Here is a 21974-nt window from a genome sequence, read left to right on the forward strand (position 1 = left end):
GCTATAGATAAATGCGCGCAAATGCGTGAAACGGAACGGACCCAATAGAGAATCAATAACATCAAGATGGCGGCTCCCTCGGTTTCGCTGAATACGCGAAATAAAAAGCATTTTTTAGGTGTACCTGCACCCTTGGGATATGTTGCCGGTGTTGGTAGAGGGTAAGTTTTGACCCAATACATAGCATTTGCAATTATTTGTCTCTAATATCAACTACAATGAGTTAACGATCGTGATATGTGTAGTTAACCTCACTTTCTACTCACCAGAGCAACAGGATTTACAACACGGTCTGATATCGGTCCTGCTCGAGATGCCAATGACGTTTCGTAAGTAGTAAACTAAAATTTTTGTACAAATAAGGAAATGTCAGACTTACAGATTATCGTACGTAAATAATTTATTCTGAATATAGAGATGACAGACACGCTCCACCTACGAAACGTGCGAAAAAGAAGGAAGAGGAGGAGGAAGATGAAGAGGATTTGAACGATTCAAATTATGATGAATTTTCAGGATATGGAGGTTCTCTTTTCAGTAAGGTAAGTACAGCTGTCTCCGATAATAATTACAGATAATAATGTTCTCATCTTCCTGCTAGGATCCTTATGATAAAGATGACGAAGAAGCAGATGCGATTTATGAAGCTATTGACAAACGAATGGATGAAAAACGTAAGGAATACAGAGAGAAGCGCCTCAGGGAAGAATTGGAGCGCTATCGTCAGGAACGTCCCAAGATTCAACAGCAATTCTCAGATCTGAAAAGAGAATTGGTTAACGTAACCGAGGACGAATGGAAAAACGTTCCTGAGGTGGGAGATGCCAGAAATCGTAAACAGCGTAATCCAAGAGCAGAGAAATTCACCCCGTTACCAGATTCTGTACTGGCGAGAAATTTAGGAGGCGAGACGTCCACCAGTATTGATCCGACTAGCGGTCTGGCCTCTATGATGCCAGGTGTGGCAACACCCGGTATGTTGACTCCCACGGGAGATCTTGATCTAAGAAAGATCGGACAGGCCAGAAACACATTGATGAACGTCAAGCTGAATCAGGTATCCGATTCTGTGGAAGGTCAAACCGTGGTTGATCCAAAAGGATACCTTACAGACTTGCAGAGCATGATACCTACTTATGGTGGTGACATAAAGTAAGGATGATTATTATACGTATGTAACTTGAGAAAAACTTAAATTTATATAAATGGATTATATATTTAACACACAATTTCTTTATCTTTGTAGCGACATAAAGAAAGCTAGATTATTGTTAAAATCCGTCAGAGAGACTAATCCTAATCATCCTCCTGCATGGATCGCGTCTGCGCGTCTAGAAGAGGTGACTGGAAAGGTTCAAGCAGCGAGAAACTTAATAATGAAAGGATGCGAGGTAAATTTTACTTCTGAGGATCTGTGGTTGGAAGCTGCGAGACTGCAACCGCCAGACACGGCGAAAGCAGTGATAGCACAATCGGTACGTCACATTCCAACGTCTGTTAGAATTTGGATAAAGGCCGCGGACTTGGAGATAGAAGTAAAAGCGAAGCGAAGGGTGTACCGAAAGGCGCTGGAACATATCCCGAACTCTGTTCGATTATGGAGAGCGGCCGTTGAGTTAGAAGAGCCCGAGGACGCGCGCATCTTGCTCAGTCGTGCGGTTGAGTGTTGTCCGACGAGCGTGGACTTGTGGCTCGCTCTTGCTAGATTGGAGACTTACGATAATGCGAGAAAAGTCTTGAACAAAGCCAGAGAGAATATCCCAACCGATAGACAAATTTGGACTACCGCTGCCAAATTGGAGGAAGCAAATGGCAACAAACACATGGTGGAGAAGATCATCGAACGTGCTATATCCTCGTTGAGCGCGAATGGGGTAGAGATCAACAGAGAACATTGGTTCAAGGAAGCTATGGAAGCTGAAAAAGCAGGAGCGGTGCACTGTTGTCAAGTTATCGTTAAAGCCATTATTGGTTTTGGCGTAGAAGAGGAAGACCGGAAACACACTTGGATGGAAGATGCGGAGACTGTAAGGCTCTTTGTAATTTTCTATGTAATACAAACGCACGATATAAATGCACGAAAATTAATATCCATGCTGAGATATTTATTGGTTGCAGTGCGCCCAACAAGGAGCCTTGGAGTGCGCTAGAGCTGTCTATGCGTATGCGTTAACGGCATTTCCCAGTAAAAAATCAATTTGGTTGCGCGCCGCTTATTTCGAAAAGACATACGGCACGCGAGAATCCTTGGAAACTTTATTACAAAGAGCAGTTGCTCATTGTCCCAAGAGCGAAGTGCTTTGGCTGATGGGTGCTAAATCAAAATGGCTGGCTGTAAGTAGATTCATGTAATCATGTGCACAATTATTATTAATTCCATTTTATTTGATTCTTCTAATCATCGTTTCTTCTTATCTCCAATTTCATTTCTTCAGGGTGATGTACCAGCAGCTAGAGGTATCTTATCTCTCGCGTTTCAAGCTAATCCAAATTCCGAAGAGATTTGGCTGGCGGCAGTGAAGCTTGAATCTGAAAACTCAGAATATGAGAGAGCGCGACGTTTATTGGCAAAAGCCAGAGCATCCGCTCCGACGCCCAGAGTGATGATGAAAAGCGCGAAATTGGAATGGGCCCTTAATAATCTTGACGCAGCGTTGCATCTATTAAAGGAAGCTCTAGAAGCCTTTGACGACTTTCCTAAATTATGGTTAATGAAAGGTCAAATTGAGGAACAGCAGGGTCATTTAGACAAAGCGATAGAAACGTATAATCAAGCGGTAAGCGACTTTCCTCTAATTTAATAATGCAAGTACAAAGAAATGTTATATTTACACTTTCATACCTTTTATTATAGATCAAAAAATGTCAAAAATCGATACCTTTGTGGCGTCTGCTGGCGCGATTGGAGCACAAGAAAAACCAAGTAACTAAAGCGCGTTCTGTTTTGGAGAAAGCGAGACTTAAGAATCCTAAAAATGCAGAATTATGGCTGGAAGCTATACGGAATGAATTAAGAAACGGTGGCACGCGCGACATGGCAAATACACTAATGGCTAAGGCATTACAAGAATGTCCCACATCCGGTCTACTCTATGCAGAGGCAATTTTTATGGAACCGCGACCTCAACGAAAAACTAAAAGTATTGATGCCACTAAAAAATGCGAACATGATCCACACGTTCTTTTGGCGGTATCAAAGTAAGTTTTCGTTCAAAGTTTACTTAGAATAGTTTAGTATTTTTATATTTTAAATAGTTTAGGTCTCCCCCTCTTTCACTCTCTTTTTGAAATAATGCGAATATTGTACACATTTTTCCATTACAGATTATTTTGGTGCGAACATAAGATTTCAAAGTGTAGAGATTGGTTCAACAGGACGGTGAAAATAGATCCTGATTTAGGAGATGCATGGGCATATTTTTACAAATTTGAATTACTGAATGGTACGGAAGAGCAACAAGAAGATGTAAAGAAAAGATGTATCGCTGCAGAACCTCATCACGGCGAACATTGGTGCAAAGTTTCCAAAAATATAGCAAATTGGTGTCTCAGTGTAGATCAGATCTTGGTATTAGTTGCAAAAGAATTACCTATTCCTATATAAGATAAAAATTACCATAAATCAGAATGCATGTATCATAAATTAATATATAAGTTTGTAAATAAAACTGGAAAACTTCAATTGACCTTATATTATCATTTTACTAGGTATCTAGTAATTATCGTGTCACTTTTCGTAGATAGGTAAGAGCCTTTGCATAACAACTTCCGTAAACGTAAACTTTAGTTAACACACGAAGAAATCCGTATCCATGAGCTTCAGATCCCAAGATGACGCTATGACACTTAATTCTCTCACGGATACAGATTTTTTTGTGCGTTGACCAGCGTTGACTGGGGCCCGATTCTTGAATTTACTCACAAGAGAAACGTACGCGCAAATTCTATTCTTACAGAAACGTTGCAAGTTGACTGGTCAAAAGTTAAAAGCCATGCGATAGCCAACTGACTTACAACTTTTCTGTAAGAGCAGAATGTATGAATGTTTACGCATGTGTTTCTCTTGCGAATGAATTAAAAAATACAGCAAGTTTACGTTTACGGATAGTACAGAGAAGTTCTTGTGCAGAGCCCTTTACCAACGTTATTTCTAAGTCCAATTTATAAGCAATTTTGCACTGACTTCACTGACACTGTTAGAGTAACATTTAAATTTAAAAAATATGTCATGTAATGTTTTAAAAATATTTTAACAACATCCCAAGTAGCAAAGATGACGTCTTATTGACGTCATTAAGACGTTTATTAAGACGTCATTTGATGTCACTTTGCTACCTGGGATTATAAAAAATCATATTACGAAATAATATTTTTTAGAAATATATTTAATATTATTAAAAAACATTTTAAAAATATACATAAAATAAATATTTCTAAACGTTACTTTAATGTCCCTTGCTTACTGGGGGTCACTAGTCACTACCGATATATGTATTATTCCCTCCTGTTTCGCTTTACTCTTTGGTGTTTGAGTGTTTCCTAAAAAATTTTGAAGGAGATATTCCATGACTTATTTTAGAAAGAAAAGATCCTACATATGCCCTAAACTGCTTTATTTTCAAAATACAGGGTATCAAAGTTGTGAAAAAAAAAAAAAATAAAAATTTCAAAAATCTGGAAAACACTTAAAAATATTTTATTCAAATTTTAAAAACTATTTCCCAGTATCGATAAAATTTTTAGATTCATCAGGGGCGTGCGTCTTTGACACCATGTATTTCGAAAACAAAGCAGTTTAGGGCGAGCAGGACTCAATTGACTACGTCGTCAATTGGCTGATTTAAAATAAAAATATCTGATTGGCTGGTCCAGTGGAAAAACACCAGGCACTGGGGGCCACTGGGGGCTGTGAGTGGCTGTAGTCAATCGGCAACGTGGTCAAACGGGATGCTCCCCAAGCGTCACTCTTTAGTCTTTGTTGTGAAAAAAGAGTGAGAGAATTGTATTTAAAATTTTATTTGCAATTTTTTTTAAAAACATGACTAATTCTACTTTCATTCTTGATAACGGTGCCTGCACGGCAAAAGTTGGTTTAGCCAGCGAGACATTCAAGTAAGTATGCCAAGTTAAAGCAAATTTGTACATTCAGCAATAATGTGTTTATTTCTTAATCCATGAAAATATTTCAGACTAGTTCCAAATTGCATAATGAAAGCAAAAAGCGAACGTCGCAGGCCTTTCATAGGAAACCAAATTGAAGAATGCAGGGATGCCTCTGGGCTATTTTATTATATCTTAAGGGGATGCTGGAGCCGCAGGCGAACTCGATCAGCGTCGATAAAGAAGTGCTCACCGACTATATCTGTCCTTGTATAAACAAGGATATAGACAAGGATAGCACCTAACCTTGCATCTTCCACTGGTCTAAGTAATATCTTTTTTTTTAGGCTTCAAATCTTACTTCTAATTGCACGATATTATTCCTGACAGTTTTTTGTAGAGGGCTGCATCACTATTTTCTATAGAAAAACTGCAGAATTTTTGTATAAAGCAAATATTGTCGTCAGGTGAAGACAATATTTATAAAAATAAAATTTTTTTTTAGTTTATCAGAAAAAATCATGTACAGCCCTCTACATTTTTGTGCGTACTTTAATCGTGTAAAAGGATTTTCCATTCTGTTCAGCCAATTCAAAGATATTGCTTAGACCGATTATGCCTTGTCGCTGTCACTCCAGGATCCCCTTAAGGGTCGGCAGGAGACCCAGGCAAACTCAAGTACACTCAGGTGCACTTTATGCACTAAGTGCACGTTAAACTGCACTTTAACTCCTATTTTATTTATTATAAATTTTTAAGAGCAAAAATGCAAAATCGGGCTCTTTACCTCCCTGCATTATTATATAAAGAGTATATAAAAAAAAAATCACGAATCTATGTAACTTATTTTATGAGAAATATGGATATTACGAATTACGGATTCGTAATATCCAGATTTCTCATAAAATAAGTTACATAGATTCGTGAATTTTTTTTTGATATATTCTTTATATAATAATGCAGGGAGGTAAAAAGCCCGATTTTGCATTTTTGCTCTTAAAAATTTATAATAAATAAAATACGGACTCGCAGCGAGTCGCAGCTAAGCCAACCCGACAGAGGTCTCCACCGTGTCTCCTGCCGACCCTTAAGGCAGAGAGAAACCTGAGAGCGGCCACCGGGATCATTCCGTTCCAGCGGACGTATACTGACGCGCCGCCTGAGAAAGTGGACGTCAACTACGTCGTTACGCTCGGTAACGGTACACACATGGTTCGTGTCCGTGCTATGGTTCGTGTCCGAACTACTCAGATGGAGGGGATATGCTGGTCGGCACTCGGCAAGTTTCGAGCGGGGAGAGAAGGACAGACATACGATCTGCTGTCTCCTTTTCTCTTGAGCTGTGACGTCTGACGTTGCCGGCGTTGCCGCTAGCACGCGCCGGCTATACCACGATGCCACGCATTTCCAGTATCGCTCCTCGCGTCTCGCCGAATCCCGAGTCTCGAGTTGGCAAATCGACGATGCGCTATACGTTACATTTGCGTTTATATTTACAAATTTTAATTTTTATATTTATAAATAAATAAATATATATATAATATATATATATATATATATATATATTTGAAATTTATAAATATAAAGATTGCAAATATAATTAATTAAATAAATATTTATAAACATAAAAACTAAAATTCGTAAATGTAATGTATAGAAATCCCCGATCTGGCCAATATGCTTTTCTGTCTAAAAAAAGTCTTACATTAAAAACCTTTACTTTAACAAAATAGTATTTAAATTTAATATTTAAATGCATAACAATAATTATATATTAACTATATTGAGAAAAAAAGGTAGTTTATAATGTTCTTTTTACTTTTATTAAATTTATATTAGCTATGATCGTTCAAGCAGCCAAATCACGAGCAACAACAGAGGGATATTGGATTAAAATAAAAATAATTTATTAAATAAACAATACACATGGTTAACGTTTCGACTGTACTTACAATTAGTCTTCTTCGGAACGGATTATTACGAAAGAAGAAGATAAATATCAAGAAACATGATAATTAATGTTTATTTTAACATACTAAAACATTAAACATTAGTCTAGACTAAAACATTAAACAATCACCTCTAATAATAAAACAATAATCTAATTGAATCACAAATATAAAAACGCCGGAATAATCGAATGAAACCATGGCAAGATAAATTTATATTTATATATTGAGAAGTGGTAAAATCTCTTCCGTCAGAAAGAAAATGTAAAAAATTATTAACGGGTGTATTCTGATTTAAAAGATCTTTAAAATATATATTTTTCAGGAATTTTTATAGGGAATCAAAGAAAGTAAATAACGTTAAACTTTGCATGTTCTCTTCACCTTATTTTAAAATTTTATTTTTATTTTTTAAGTAACAAAAATGCTTTTCCTTTCTATTATATTATAGGTATTCCGGTCACTGGAAGGTATAAATGACAGACGGTGTAAATAATTCTAGCTGTTCTAGGTATCTGAAACGCAAAAAGTTAAAATTTTCTTATTCAGAAGAAGTATATGTGGCTATCGTCTGAACTAAAACTAAACCAATATTTCCATTCTAGGCGGCCTTTTTATCAAAAATATTATTAATCAATATTAAATAAACAATTTACGGTCTGAGCTTGGATTTTATATATAGTAGCCTAATAATATTTTTTATATACTATATTTACATATTTTTTCCAACCTTAATAAACTATATACGCGCCGACTAACTTGTCAGACTTACAACACAGCTCCTTGGAGTAGTAAAATCCCCTCACTCCCCTCTAATTAAATCGATTTAAATAATAGTAAAGAATTTACTACTCCAATAGGAGCTGTGTTGTAAGTCTGACAAGTTAGTCGGCGCGCAGTTTATTAAGGTTGGAAAAAATATACGTGTAGTACACAAAAAATATTATTAGGCTATTAAGGAGGTTCCGTCGCTACAAAAAAATGCAGCCAGTTTTATGAAATTTTAATATGTTGTTCTGGAATGCAAAATAAAATTATGTGAATTTTTGGGGAATTTTTCACCGTCCCGTTTTGAAAAAAATCTACTCCAAAAATTGTACTTTTTAGGTTCTTGTACATAGGTTCTTATGAGAAATGACATATTGCACACCTTCAGAATGAAATAAGTGCAAGAAAAAATGCAAATGATAAGGAAAAAAAATATGCACATGTAACTTAATAATTTACAAATAAATGAGTGAAAGAAAGGGGAAGGTTACCGCACATTTCGTAGAAAAATTAATTATTAAAGCATAAATTGCTTGATTTTTCGTCTGCTAGACTGCCACGGTCGTGAGCAGCTTCACGCACTATCACGCAGCGACCAATCATAGCAATTCCTTTCTCTCCCACTACTTCAAACGCTAGTGCGCTGTTGCCAGAACCCCCGCGTCCCACTACTCCCCCCGATGAAGCAACCGAACCTCCTTAAGATCCAAGCTCGGACCGTAAACAGCTTATTTAATATTGATTGATTGTATAACAGTCATAAAACGGTCTTATTTCTCTTATATTATTAAAAATATTATAACTTTTTTTTAAATTTTGTTAGTATTTTATTAAAAGAAAAAAACTAATAAACGTATAATGTTTATTCTAGTTCAGACAATAACCACACTTATTCTGAATAAGAAAATTTTTTGTTTTTGGGTTTCTGATACCTATAGAACACCCAGAATCATTTACTCCGTCTGTCATTTACACCTTCTAGTGATCAGGATATAACATAGAAAAAAAGAGCATTTTTCTTATATACTTAAAAAATAAAAATAAATTTTTAAAATAAGGTTAAAGAACATGCAAAGTTTAACGTTATTCACTTTCTTTGTTCCGCTATAAAAAATTCCTATGTATGAAAAATACCTATTTTTAAGACCTTTCAAACCAGAATACGCCCTTAATTTATTGTTTGTTATTAATATATTGTTATTATTAATTATATACATATTAATTATATATATATAAGTATTAGAAAGCATATGGTATAAAATAATTTCAATATTCAAATTATTGTAATAATAATTAAAAAATCAATTATTTACATTTTCTTCTGTGTGTGTATATGTGATGTTGTTGACAATAGTTCCTTTGCACGTTTACATTTATTTTGCAGATTTTTTACACGCTTAATTTTCACAAGTGTGATGTCAAATACAGACAAGATTTTTGTTTATCTGTTATAAGCGTTATTTCGAATGCAAGATTTTAATAATCAAACATTTTTAATAATCAAACATTTTCAAACGAGGGACAAACAATATCATCTACAGCATGTAGCCTTAAAATACTATGATCTTTTCTAATAGCAGCACTATAGCGTATAATTTGTCCGCCGACATTACGAATGTCTTCTGCAGCAACATATAAAATGTTAAACAGTTTTCTCGAATGGTTGTAACAACGTCTGTATGTCCTTGCATTATTAATTCGTTAAAGTATTGCTCACATTCTCATTCTAAAATAATATTCCTAATATTAAAAAATGTTTATTCTTCTTTAAAGAAAATGCTGTCTCAAATGTTCTTCTTTCAAAAAATTTTGACAGACTTGGAAGAAAGAGTTTCTATATAGAGACAGAAACTTATCTTAACTTTTAAAATATATTTTAAATTTCTTTAATGCATTTAATGCGCGTATGAGTATGAAAATGCAATTTGTTTTTCTAAATATGATAAATTCAACGGTAAGACGTTTGTGTGTGATAAAAAATTTACAACATAAAAATACACAAATATATATAATTAAATGTAAAATATGTCTGTTTAATTAATAATATTCACGATGTTTAGAAACACAAATTGGATTTTCATATTCACACGCGCGTGGCCGGGGCGTATTAAAAAAAAGAGGTGTGGCCTCGGAGGGTTAATGATGCAAGGGCATGCAGACGTTGTTACAATTAACCGTTCAAGAAAACTGTTCAATATTTTATGTGATTGTTGCAGAAGAAATTCGTAATGTCGGCGAATAAATTATACGCTAGTGCTTCTAGAGAAGATCGTAGTATTTTAAGACTATACATGCTGTGGATGAAATTGCTGGTCACTCGTTTGCAGATTGAAAATGTTAAACGTTTGATTATCAAAATCTTGCATTTGAAGTCACGCTTATAACAAATAAATAAAAATCTTGTCCGTATTTGACATCACACTTGTGAAAGTTAAGCGTGTAAAAAATCTGCAAAAGAAATATAAATGTGCAAAAAAACTTGTCAATAATATCACACACACACGCACACACAGTAGAAAATGTAAATAATTTATTTCTTTATTATTACAATAATTTGAATATTAAAATTATTTTGTACCATATGCTTTCTCACACTTATATGTATGTAATTAATAACAATATGTTAATGACAAATAATAAATTACAAGGGCGTATTCTGGTTTGAAAGATCTTAAGGACGTTCTCCGGAAAATCGATTTTCTCTAGATTTTTTTAAAACTGTGAATATATACATTAATTTAGGTGTGCTTTATGCGTGGTATAAATTTCAGTACCTCTTGCGGTATTAAAAATCGAGATATTGAGCTTCAAAGTTTCAACTTTTAACATGGAATTCCTATTCCGAGCTATTGTGAAACAGACATTATAATGAATTGTGAAAAAAGTTTTCCCTAAATGTTTTTGAAAAACTAGTATATGATCCATAAAAATAGAAATAATATGCGATAAGTGTCAATACCCTTGTGGTACGCGTTTTCGAGAAATACTTGTGTAAAGTACGCGATTTGATGAATTTTTCGCTCGGTTCAGGAATGACAGAAGAGGAGAGGCGTCAGTTACTTGGCAACGCCGCATGAGTTCTTACGCGTGAAGTTAACTTCTTATTTTTTAGTTGTTATATGTAATATTTTGTATATAAACAATTAACTTTAGTAAAATAAATTTTTCTTTTTAAGTATGAATACAAGTTGAGCACGACTGGAGCCGGAGAAGGTCTTTAAAAATAGGTATTTTTCAGGAATTTTTAATAGGTGAACGAAGAAAGCAAATAACGTTAAACTTTGCATGTTTTTTAAATCTTATTTTAAGAATATATTTTTATTTTTTAAGTAAGAAAAATATTCTTCTTATCTATGTTATATCTTGATCACTAAAAGACGTAAATGAGAGACGAAGTAAATGATTCTAGCTGTTCTAGGTATCAGAAACGTAAAAACCAAAAACTTTCTTATTCAAAATAAGTGATGGCTATCGTCTGAACTATAGAATAAACATTGTTTATTAGTTTTTTCTTTTAATAAAATACTAATAAAATTTTGAAAAAAGTTATAATATTTTTAATAAAAAAAACCGCTCAGAATGGAAATATTTTATTCTAGTTCAGACGATAGCCACACTTCTGCAGAATAAGAAAATTTTAGCTTTTTGTGTTTCAGATACCTAGAACAGCTAGAATTATTTACACCGTCTGTCATTTATAGTGACCAGGAATAACAGAAAAGAAGAGCATTTTTGTTACTTAAATAAAAATAAAATTTCAAAATAAGGTGAAGAGAACATGCAAAGTTTAACGTTATTCACTTTCTTTGTTTCCCTATAAAAAATTCCTGAAAAATATTTATTTTAAAGATATTTTAAATCAGAATACCCCCGTTAATTTTTTACATTCTCTTCCTGACGGAAGAGATTTTACCACCTCTCAATATATAAATATAAATTTATCTTGTCATGGTTTCATTCGATTACTCCGGCGTTTTTATATTTGTGATTCAATTAGATTATTGTTTATTTTGTTTATATTATTAGGAAATTGTTTAATGTTTTAGTCTAGACTAATGTTTAATGTTTTAGTATGTTAACTTAAACATTATCATGTTTTGATATTTATCTTCTTCTTTTTATATTCATAGTAATCCGTTCCGAAGAAGACTAATTATAATAAGTACAGTCGAAATGTTACCCATGTGTATTGTTTATTTAATAAAGTGTTTTTATTTTTATCCAATATCCTTTTGTTGTTGCTCGTAATTTAGCCGTAATTTGGCCGCTTGAACATGCATAGGTAAAATAAATTTAATAAGAGTAAAAGGAACATTATAAACTACAATTTTTTTCTCATAGTTAATAATATAATTATTGGTATGCATTTAAATATCAAATGTAAATATTATTATGCTAAAGTAAAGGTTTTTAATGTAAGACTTTTTTAGATAGAAAAGCATATGTATAGAACGGTGATTTCTATACACATTTGCGAATTTTAGTTTTTATGTTTATAAATATTTATTTAATTAATTATATTTGCAATCTTTATATATTTATAAATTTCAAATATATATACATATATATATATATATTTATTTAAAAATATAAAAATTAAAATTTGTAAATATAAACGCAAATGTAACGTATAGCGCATCGTCGATTTGCCAACTCGAGACTCGGCATTCGGCGAGACGCGAGGAGCGATACCCGAAATGCGTGGCATCGTGGTATAGCCGGCGCGTGCTAGCGGCAACGCCGGCAACGTCAGACGTCACAGCTCAAGAGAGAAGGAGACAGCAGATCGTATGTCTGTCCTTCTCTCCCCGCTCGAAGCTTGCCGAGTGCCGAGCGTACACGGACAGAGGAGGGTCTTGCGCGACCAGTATATCCCCTCCATCTGAGTAGTTCGGACACGAACCATAGCACGGATACGAACCCATGTATCGTTACCGAGCGTAACGACGTAGTTGACGTCCACTTTCTCAGAGGGCAGATTAGGACAGGCGTCCCCCGAAGCGGGATGGCCGCTCTCAGGTTTCTCTCTGCTTAAGGGTCGGCAGGAGACCCAGGCAAACTCAAGTACACTCAGGTGCACTTTATGCACTAAGTGCACGTTAAACTGCACTTTAACTCCTATTTTATTTATTATAAATTTTTAAGAGCAAAAATGCAAAATCGGGCTCTTTACCTCCCTGCATTATTATATAAAGAGTATATAAAAAAAAAATCACGAATCTATGTAACTTATTTTATGAGAAATATGGATATTACGAATTACGGATTCGTAATATCCAGATTTCTCATAAAATAAGTTACATAGATTCGTGAATTTTTTTTTGATATATTCTTTATATAATAATGCAGGGAGGTAAAGAGCCCGATTTTGCATTTTTGCTCTTAAAAATTTATAATAAATAAAATACGGACTCGCAGCGAGTCGCAGCTAAGCCAACCCGACAGAGGTCTCCACCGTGTCTCCTGCCGACCCTTAAGGGGATGCTGGAGCCGCAGGCGAACTCGATCAGCGTCGATAAAGAAGTGCTCACCGACTATATCTGTCCTTGTATAGACAAGGATATAGACAAGGATAGCACCTAACCTTGCATCTTCCACTGGTCTAAGTAATATCTTTCTTTTTAGGCTTCAAATCTTACTTCTAATTGCACGATATTATTCCTGACAGTTTTTTGTAGAGGGCTGCATCACTATTTTCTATAGAAATACTGCAGAATTTTTGTATAAAGCAAATATTGTCGTCAGGTGAAGACAATATTTATAAAAATAAATTTTTTTTTTAGTTTATCAGAAAAAATCATGTACAGCCCTCTACATTTTTGTGCGTACTTTAATCGTGTAAAAGGATTTTCCATTCTGTTCAGCCAATTCAAAGATATTGCTTAGACCGATTATGCCTTGTCGCTGTCACTCCAGGATCCCCTTAAGGGGATGCTGGAGCCGCAGGCGAACTCGATCAGCGTCGATAAAGAAGTGCTCACCGACTATATCTGTCCTTGTATAGACAAGGATATAGACAAGGATAGCACCTAACCTTGCATCTTCCACTGGTCTAAGTAATATCTTTTTTTTTAGGCTTCAAATCTTACTTCTAATTGCACGATATTATTCCTGACAGTTTTTTGTAGAGGGCTGCATCACTATTTTCTATAGAAAAACTGCAGAATTTTTGTATAAAGCAAATATTGTCGTCAGGTGAAGACAATATTTATAAAAATAAAATTTTTTTTTAGTTTATCAGAAAAAATCATGTACAGCCCTCTACATTTTTGTGCGTACTTTAATCGTGTAAAAGGATTTTCCATTCTGTTCAGCCAATTCAAAGATATTGCTTAGACCGATTATGCCTTGTCGCTGTCACTCCAGGATCCCCTTAAGGTGCCTTTTCACGTTGACGCTCGATCGGCTCGACGCTCATCTTCAGTGAGCAAAAATCTTTAGAAATAATATTTTTTATTTATATATATATTCGTAAAATATTATTACTTGAAGATATTACTTGAAAATAATTAATATTTTACGTATTTCGAAGCCTATGGGCCGATATCACAGTCTCCGATTAACGTGATCCTCCGATTAAACTCACTCTGCATCTCTTTCTAACTGTCTTTTCGTCTCTTTCTAGGGGGACAGTTAGAAAGAGATGCAGAGTGAGTTTAATCGGAGGATCACGTTAATCGGAGACTGTGATATCGGCCCTATTTTTGATTGTACTGAGACGATCAACGACGATTCAGCGTCAACGCTGGATGTTGAATAAATTCAGCTTTATTTCTTGACGCTAGCGTCAAAGCGAAACCACGTGACCCTAGAAATAATATTTTTTACTTATTTATATTATATAAGTAAATTTATATATGTATATAAATAAAATATATTATATTTGAAGGTTTTTGCTCGCTGAAAATGAGCGTCGAGCGTCAACGTGAAATGGCACTTTTACCCTTCGAAAAAGGTTTATCTAGTGAATTGGGATATTGAGAAAACTGTATGGGACTATATATTCTCAAAAGAAGCTATGACAGAGATCTTTTTCGAGGAATACGAATGTCACAGTCTCCTAAGAATAAACGCAGCAAGTCTTTCATGTTATAATTATAGAGCAGAGTATCCTACTACAAAATGCTGTATAGTAGTGGACAGTGGTTACAGTTTTACGTACATTATCCCTTATGTTAATGATGCCAAGATAAAAGAAGGAATACGAAGAATAGATGTGGGTAGCAAACTTTTAACAAATCATCTGAAAGAGATAATATCTTATCGTCAGCTGCACGTTATGGATGAAACATATGTAATTAATCAAGTGAAAGAGGATTGTTGTTTCGTATCCCAAGATTTCTTTAAAGATATGGAACAAGCCAAATGTAAATTGGAGAATAATACCATCGTTAAGGATTATGTTTTGCCAGATTATACAACTCTACGACGTGGATACCTCAAGGATCCAGAGCCATCCAACGAGCAACAAATTTTACGTTTGACCAATGAGAGATTTACACGATACCAGAAATATTATTTCATCCATTGGATGTTGGCATTCGACAAATGGGTATCCCAGAAGCTATTATGGATTCTATAAAGGCTTGCAGCGAAGAAACGTGGCCTCATTTTCTATCCAATATTATTCTTACTGGTGGTAACGCAAAGTTTCCAGGATTTAAAGACAGAGTCTACAAAGAAGTTAGAAGTTTAGCTCCAGCCGAATATCCTGTGAACGTCTACTTACCACAAAAGTATTACATTAATGTTCCATTTGCTACATCATGTTTGTAAAAAAAACCTAATGAGATTCCTTTTACTTTTAGTCCAATGACTTACGCGTGGTGTGGCGGAAAACAACTTTCACAAGACACAATATTTCCTAATCTTTTGGTGACGAGAGAAGAGTATGAAGAAGAGGGACCATCTGTATGTTTTGAAAAATTTGACGTATAACACTTGTTTTTTGTTATGCAATATCTTAAAAAAAAAAAGTTTTGCTATTGTATACTATTAATCAATATCTAAAAATATAAATGTTTCAAAAAAATAAATTAATTTTAGCTCCAATATCAAATTATGGGAATTAAATGATATTACGCTATGTGCGTTTTCCATAATTCATCTTTTTATTAACCATATTAAACTGCTACAGTTACGTAAAATATTGCACTGTTATTCAAAAATTACTTCTGTGATAAAGTACAACTTATAATACATATGCTATTGTGTAAAAGAATAGATGAAATTTTTTTTAAATATGAAATGCGGCATTATATATACATTGAATTATCTTCAAATTGATTTCATTTCTGCCATTAATTCTTCTAAACTTAATCCTGTAGATTCAGGAACAGTTTGTTCTTCTTCCGAATTGTTTCCATATGTGGGCGTTGATACCGTATATGCATGTCGCACACCTGGAGTTGATGACACACATGTTTTTTCATCTGAGTGACCACTACGTTCATCGACCAAGGATATTCCTAGCAAGAAAAATAATATTTAGTTAAGAGTAATATGTGAGGATATAAATTAAGGTATTTCAAGTAGAGATTGTAACTATTCGCTTATATATACCCCATTCATTATCTTCGTGTACGGGTTTTTCTTCGATAACAATAGTTTGTTTCTGTTGGATTTTTGGTATTGCCAAATATTCTTTTTGCCTTTGCTTACAATGTGCATCATCACAATTTGGATTTGGCTTCAAAGTCATAGTAGGGAAAAAGTCTTCCATAGCATTGTAACCTAAGTAATGAGACACTTTTCCAAATTTTAGTAAGAACTTTAAAGCATTCTGCACCAAAAAGCCTGCTACAATACCCATTGTGGTAGGTAATGATGCAGCGCATACTCCTTCGCGTTTCAACGTTTTTTCATCAATGCTAGATGCTACAATCAAAGGTGGAGCACACTGAAAATTCAAAATACAGCAATAAAATGATTAGCGAATAAATTCTATAAAATAATCACAGAATTTTAAAAAAAGAAAATGATCAATTTTTAATAAGATGATTGTTTTAAATAATACACAGAATTTTCTACTGAGCTAAATATTTTCTAAAAAGTTTTATTCTCATAAAATATTCATTTTTTAATGTTTTTATCTCAATCTTTTATGCGCAGAATAATAAGATAAGTCAATCGTAAAGAAAACTACCTAGCAATTACTTGAGATAAGCATATTATTTTTTAAATATACAATTTGCAATTATATACTTTTCTTTTTAAAAGCAACTGCATTTTCTTTACAATTGATTCGTCTCATTATTTTGTACACAAAAGTATTAAAGTAAGGTAATCAAAATATGAATATATTTTGTAGTTTATGTCAAAATATGTCAAAATAAAATATCTTATTAACTATTGATTTTTGGATAACTTTATCTTAATATTTTTATGCAAAACTAAGAAAACAGGAAATTATGTATAAAAGTCATATGATACGATTTCTAAAAAAATACTGATGATGCTAATGTCACAAAGCATTGTATAAAACATTTGTTGTTTGCATCTTAAAACTGTAAAACTTATTTGTAACATGTAAAACCTTTTTTGAAATATTTTTCTTAATATACGTTTAGTTAGTTCCATGGAAAAATCATTATGTTACTTAAAATAAATCTTACTGCAAAGCAGGCCGTTTCACCAGGCACAATAAACTGAATGTGACCAGACACTGCATTTTCAGATACACCACTTTCAAACCATTTCTCGTTAAGTTCGTTACACGCAGTGTTAATTGCCATGCGAGCTTCAAAATTGTCGACACAACTCAATACCAAGTCAACGGGGCCATTTTTCAAACTGGAATTACTGCAAAAATATATGAATTTAAATGAACTAAAACTTAAAACGTATGTCAATTTTAAACAGTGTTCAACATAAAAATCTATAGATGTAAAACAGAATATTATTCCATTTCAATTCATATTAAAGAGATATTTATAAATTGATACCTTATTGTATTAATAAAATCTTGAAAATAATCGACAGCTGTGATGTTATAATTGCGTATTTCAATTTCCACGTCAGGATTTATATAACGCAAAGTATTTGCTGCTGCTTCCACTTTGCTCTGACCTGCTTGATACGGTTGAAAAAATAACCTGTTCATATTTGCAAGTTCTACGCTATCGTAATCAAACAGTATCAACTGAAACATGTAATAAAACATGTTGAACGGTGATTCATTAGCATGCGATATATAGTATATGGTATTGTCATATTCCTACCTTTCCAATACCGCATCTTGTCAACATTTCTGCTGTTACGCTACCAACACCACCAATTCCAACTATAGCTATCGTTAATTCTCGTATTTTCTCATAATTTTCAACGATACCCATACGCTTCAGTGCCATCAATCGGCTGGAAGATATTAGAAAGTAGGCAAAATTACAAATTTACAAAACTTGGAAATCTTTGTATCTTTTACATATACTAAAGTAATGTGAGTGATGAAAAATATCGAGAATTATTTTTGAAATTTACCTATACGGATTCGAATCCACCACTTCATCTGACATATGTTCGATTCTTCCCCTCGTTATCGTCGCATCTCTATCTTTCTTTTCTCGCAACTCGCTTTCAAGTTCTTTGATTCTCTGTCGCAAATTTTCTATTTCGTTCATATTTCAATTTAGAAAAAACTAATTCAAATTTAACTGAAATAAATTCTGCAAAAGAGAGATCGCTACTTATGACAGTTGGTGACAGCTGACAGCTCACCGACACCAGATACATATATACAATATACATATACAAATACACAATTTTAAGGCTGATATTTCATGTGTCGTACGCTCGTACGACAAGCTTTGTCAAGCATACCGATTGGCTACGAGATAGAGGATTTCTAGAAACTCGAGAACTTCTCTATCCTGCAGCCAGTTAACATGCTTAAAAAATTCGTCATACGACATGAAATATCAGCCTAAAGTCGGTATTAATCGAATTTGAGGAGAATAATCGACTGTGATTGGTCAATTTCTTACGAGTTACGACTTGCGACGCTACGATACGACCAATGTAGAACCGGCCTTATCGCGCAGCAAGCGTTTGTTCCTACCCGTTCTGTATGCAGGAGCCATTAATCCTTTATAATTGATCATATCCTTTAAATAAATAATAATAATAATAATAAAACATGCTATTGCACGAGCAAATTATTTAAAAAATGAAGGCATTTACGTTCGTTATGAAACGAAGTTGTATTTGTTTTAATCTTTAATTTTATATCGCAACGTTATTTTAGTTTTGCAATTTTTCCCTATTCATATAGCAGGCAGTATTACATAACATTATCGTTACACCATGCATATAGACAAGTATTTAATATTTCACAGGAAAAACAGTTTGGATATTACTAATTTATAAGCTACAACTTTGACTCTCGTAGCTATCGCAAAAATATTAAACACGCTTACTTTCATGCCTTGCAGTATCATTTAATTTAAATTAATGCAATTCCGCGCACTTTGGCAAATTTTATTGTCGTACCTTAATCATGCCTGTGTCATAAGCACACTCGAGATGATATTGGCTACGGTCAACGTGACGCTACAAATGCTTCGAAGCATTCCTCTTCTCTTTTCTTTCAATGAAGAAAGAAGGAGAAGAAGAACGCTCCAAAGCATTTGTAGCGTCACGTTGACCGTAGCCATTATATATATTAATTTGTGCAGAAAAAGTGTGTGACCATATTTTGATCGATGTTGTCAACATTACGGTTACGCAGCGAATGTACTAAAGATATTTATTTGCAAACAAATGAAATAAAAAGTAATAGAACGCTTATTTGCTTAGTTTTATTAATATTCTATCTATAATTAGGTAAGAAAGGGAGTAATGCAGGAGAAAGAAAAGTAAAAGGTGTAAGAAGGATGAAAAATAAAAGCGCGAAAGAAAAAAATGGAGAGAAGAGAAAAAAGGAAAGAAGGAAAATAAGGAGAATAAAAAGTGAGAGAAAAGGGAAAGAAAGTGGACGGAGAACAGCCTAAGATAATTGCGCAAATATTCTACAATGAATAATTGCATCATTCAATTGAGAGGAATTGCACAATTATTGCGCTAACAATAAGATGATTCGAATCCTCATAACGCAGCGTTCTTGCCTGAAATTTCTGAATGAATTAAAGGCTGTGTTCTTAAATTCATTTCCAGCGCTGGAAAACTATAGAGTACACGTTACGTATACTATAGATTTTCTGCGCTAGCAATGAATTTAGGAACACAGCCATATTTGCAGAAACATTGAGAAATTAAGCTTCAAATTTAAATGTTTGTTCAATTATTTCGACATTTAGAAGCAAAATCACTCTAACAAACACCGATATATACATATATATTATATATACATATATATTATATATACATATATATTATATATATATATATATATACCACCGTTCATCATATAATCTTATAAATCTTTTCTATCGCGGGAGGTAGGAAATAAGAAAGGAGAAAAGAATGAGGAGACAAACAGAAGAGAGAAAAAGGAAAGATAGGAACAAAAAAAATAAGGAGAGAAGAGGGAAGCGTAGATAAAACGAAGAAGAAAGGAAAGAGAAAATGGAATAAATTAGGAAAAGAGAAGAGGAGGAGAGTATAAGAGGAAGAGAGGGATGAAAAGCGGAGAGATTCAGAAAGAGATGAGAGATAGGAAGTGATTTGTTCAAAACAATAGCCTTTAGGCAGGGTTGGGAAGGTAAAGTATCTTAAACGCAGTTATGCATCGTGTCTCTTTCGAAACAAGTCGCATATTATGATGCAAAAAAAGATATATCATAGCCCAAACTTAGCGCAATGTATTATTTCTATTAGCGACAATTAATTATTATGTTCGTTCCCAAGTTAATTTGCTTATTTTGATAATCATTATTCCATATTCCTTTTCCATTATACTAAAAACTAGATTATTATAAATTCTCTAACGTATGAACAAGTAGTATAAAACTTGAATAAACAAGTACGTATGTGCGCCGTTCTTGCCACGTAAAAGGAATTTTCAATTAAACATTCTCTGTCACGCATACACAAGTAATACTATTTAATAATATGTGACAGAAAATTGAATAAATAAAAAATATTTATATATAACTATTCATAGATAAACAATCTCGTTCCTTTTAGATATTTTACGTATACTTTTACGTGTGTATATATATATGTATATATATTACATTCCTCTGTATATTATTACATCTTCTATATGTGTATAAGAATTTATATGCGTTTATGTGGTATGTATGTAGTGTATGTGTCGCGTGCGCGCTGTGTGTGGTTAGATTAGATTACGCAATTGGGCAAAAACGGCACATACTCAGATTGAGAAGTAAATATTACTATTTAACTAATAAAGTAAAGCGTTCACACGCTCACTAATTTTCCATCATTCCGCTTAATACCAATATGCATTGCGTTAATACACGAAAATACAAATGATGATCGATTAATTTTTTTCTTAATGCATCATTCATATTCACATAGGAACTGACAAATCCTTGGAAAATTATATAAAAAGATACAGTATATAAGAGAATGGAGCGTATTGTATTCCTATACATTCTTTACAAGTATGTCTTATCTTGATGTACAAATCCTCTCGAATGTACATTATGTGAATCGACCTTACATATTTATATAGAATAATTCACGTGTTCAATGCATAACAAAGATACTGGCAATTGTATATAACCACGGAAAGTAAATCTTTTTATGGTGTAAATTATTGGCGTAAGATTGATCAGCGCACAGAGATCGAGTTTACAAATATACATATATATTTTATGTTTTAAACTATAGCATGTTTTATATATATTGTATATACACATACATACAGGGTGTATATGAATACCTATTACAAACTTTCTGGAGTAGGTAAAGGGTTCAAAGTAGACCAACTTTTAATAAGGAACTCATGTCCGGAAACGCACCGTTTGTGAGCTGCAGAACTGGAACTGTTGGTATGTTCAATAATAGGAATAATTCTCATAATAACTTTATTTGCTTACATTGCATTACAAAAATGTTTAGCAATGTCAAAACAGATAGCTACAATCCATCTGTCCCCAAATAATTGGCTGATGACATTTTTGAAATAGTGTACCAGAACATGCTTTGCAAGTGCAAGGTGCATGGTGCAATGACGGTCGTCAACTATGAGCA

General features: G+C 33.6%; 2 protein-coding genes and 1 pseudogene across 2 annotated transcripts; 2 read left to right on the plus strand and 1 right to left on the minus strand.

The window, feature by feature from the left end:
- Positions 1 to 9: 9 nt before the first annotated feature.
- LOC139775406 (pre-mRNA-processing factor 6-like) lies at positions 10 to 3682 on the plus strand. Its single transcript, XM_071711335.1, has 9 exons — positions 10 to 161; positions 270 to 329; positions 416 to 542; positions 602 to 1152; positions 1247 to 2027; positions 2119 to 2334; positions 2436 to 2777; positions 2855 to 3198; positions 3325 to 3682. Exons 1-9 carry the CDS (start codon positions 67 to 69, stop codon positions 3602 to 3604), a joined length of 2796 nt encoding a protein of 931 aa, XP_071567436.1. The 5' UTR covers positions 10 to 66; the 3' UTR covers positions 3605 to 3682.
- Positions 3683 to 10849: 7167 nt separating this feature from the next.
- Positions 10850 to 15919, plus strand: LOC139775405 (actin-related protein 6-like; annotated as a pseudogene).
- Uba5 (Ubiquitin-like activating enzyme 5) lies at positions 15906 to 18845 on the minus strand. Its single transcript, XM_071711343.1, has 6 exons — positions 18297 to 18845; positions 18038 to 18173; positions 17762 to 17958; positions 17432 to 17618; positions 16380 to 16716; positions 15906 to 16285 (listed from the first exon to the last, which is right to left on the minus strand). The coding sequence occupies exons 1-6, from the start codon at positions 18434 to 18436 to the stop codon at positions 16095 to 16097; spliced, it is 1188 nt and encodes a 395-aa protein (XP_071567444.1). The 5' UTR covers positions 18437 to 18845; the 3' UTR covers positions 15906 to 16094.
- Between the last annotated feature and the right edge of the window lie 3129 nt (positions 18846 to 21974).

The sequence above is a fragment of the Temnothorax nylanderi genome, unplaced genomic scaffold (assembly GCF_030848795.1).
Source record: "Temnothorax nylanderi isolate EJ_2023f unplaced genomic scaffold, tnyl_v1.0 TNYL_tig0098_pilon, whole genome shotgun sequence".
Taxonomy (NCBI): domain Eukaryota; kingdom Metazoa; phylum Arthropoda; class Insecta; order Hymenoptera; family Formicidae; genus Temnothorax; species Temnothorax nylanderi.

What these genes read in the sequence shown, in the direction of transcription:
- LOC139775406 (XM_071711335.1), top strand. Translation starts at nt 67, where the DNA reads ATGGCGGCTCCCTCGGTTTCGCTGAATACGCGAAATAAAAAGCATTTT. An exon ending in GGATGGAAGATGCGGAGACT is followed by an intron (nt 2,028 to 2,118) that starts GTAAGGCTCTTT and finishes TATTGGTTGCAG; the next exon opens with TGCGCCCAACAAGGAGCCTT. An exon ending in CTAAATCAAAATGGCTGGCT is followed by an intron (nt 2,335 to 2,435) that starts GTAAGTAGATTC and finishes TCATTTCTTCAG; the next exon opens with GGTGATGTACCAGCAGCTAG.
- Uba5 (XM_071711343.1), bottom strand. Translation starts at nt 18,436, where the DNA reads ATGAACGAAATAGAAAATTTGCGACAGAGAATCAAAGAACTTGAAAGC. An exon ending in GTGGATTCGAATCCGTATAG is followed by an intron (nt 18,174 to 18,296) that starts GTAAATTTCAAA and finishes AATATCTTCCAG; the next exon opens with CCGATTGATGGCACTGAAGC. An exon ending in GTGAAACGGCCTGCTTTGCA is followed by an intron (nt 16,717 to 17,431) that starts GTAAGATTTATT and finishes TTGAATTTTCAG; the next exon opens with TGTGCTCCACCTTTGATTGT.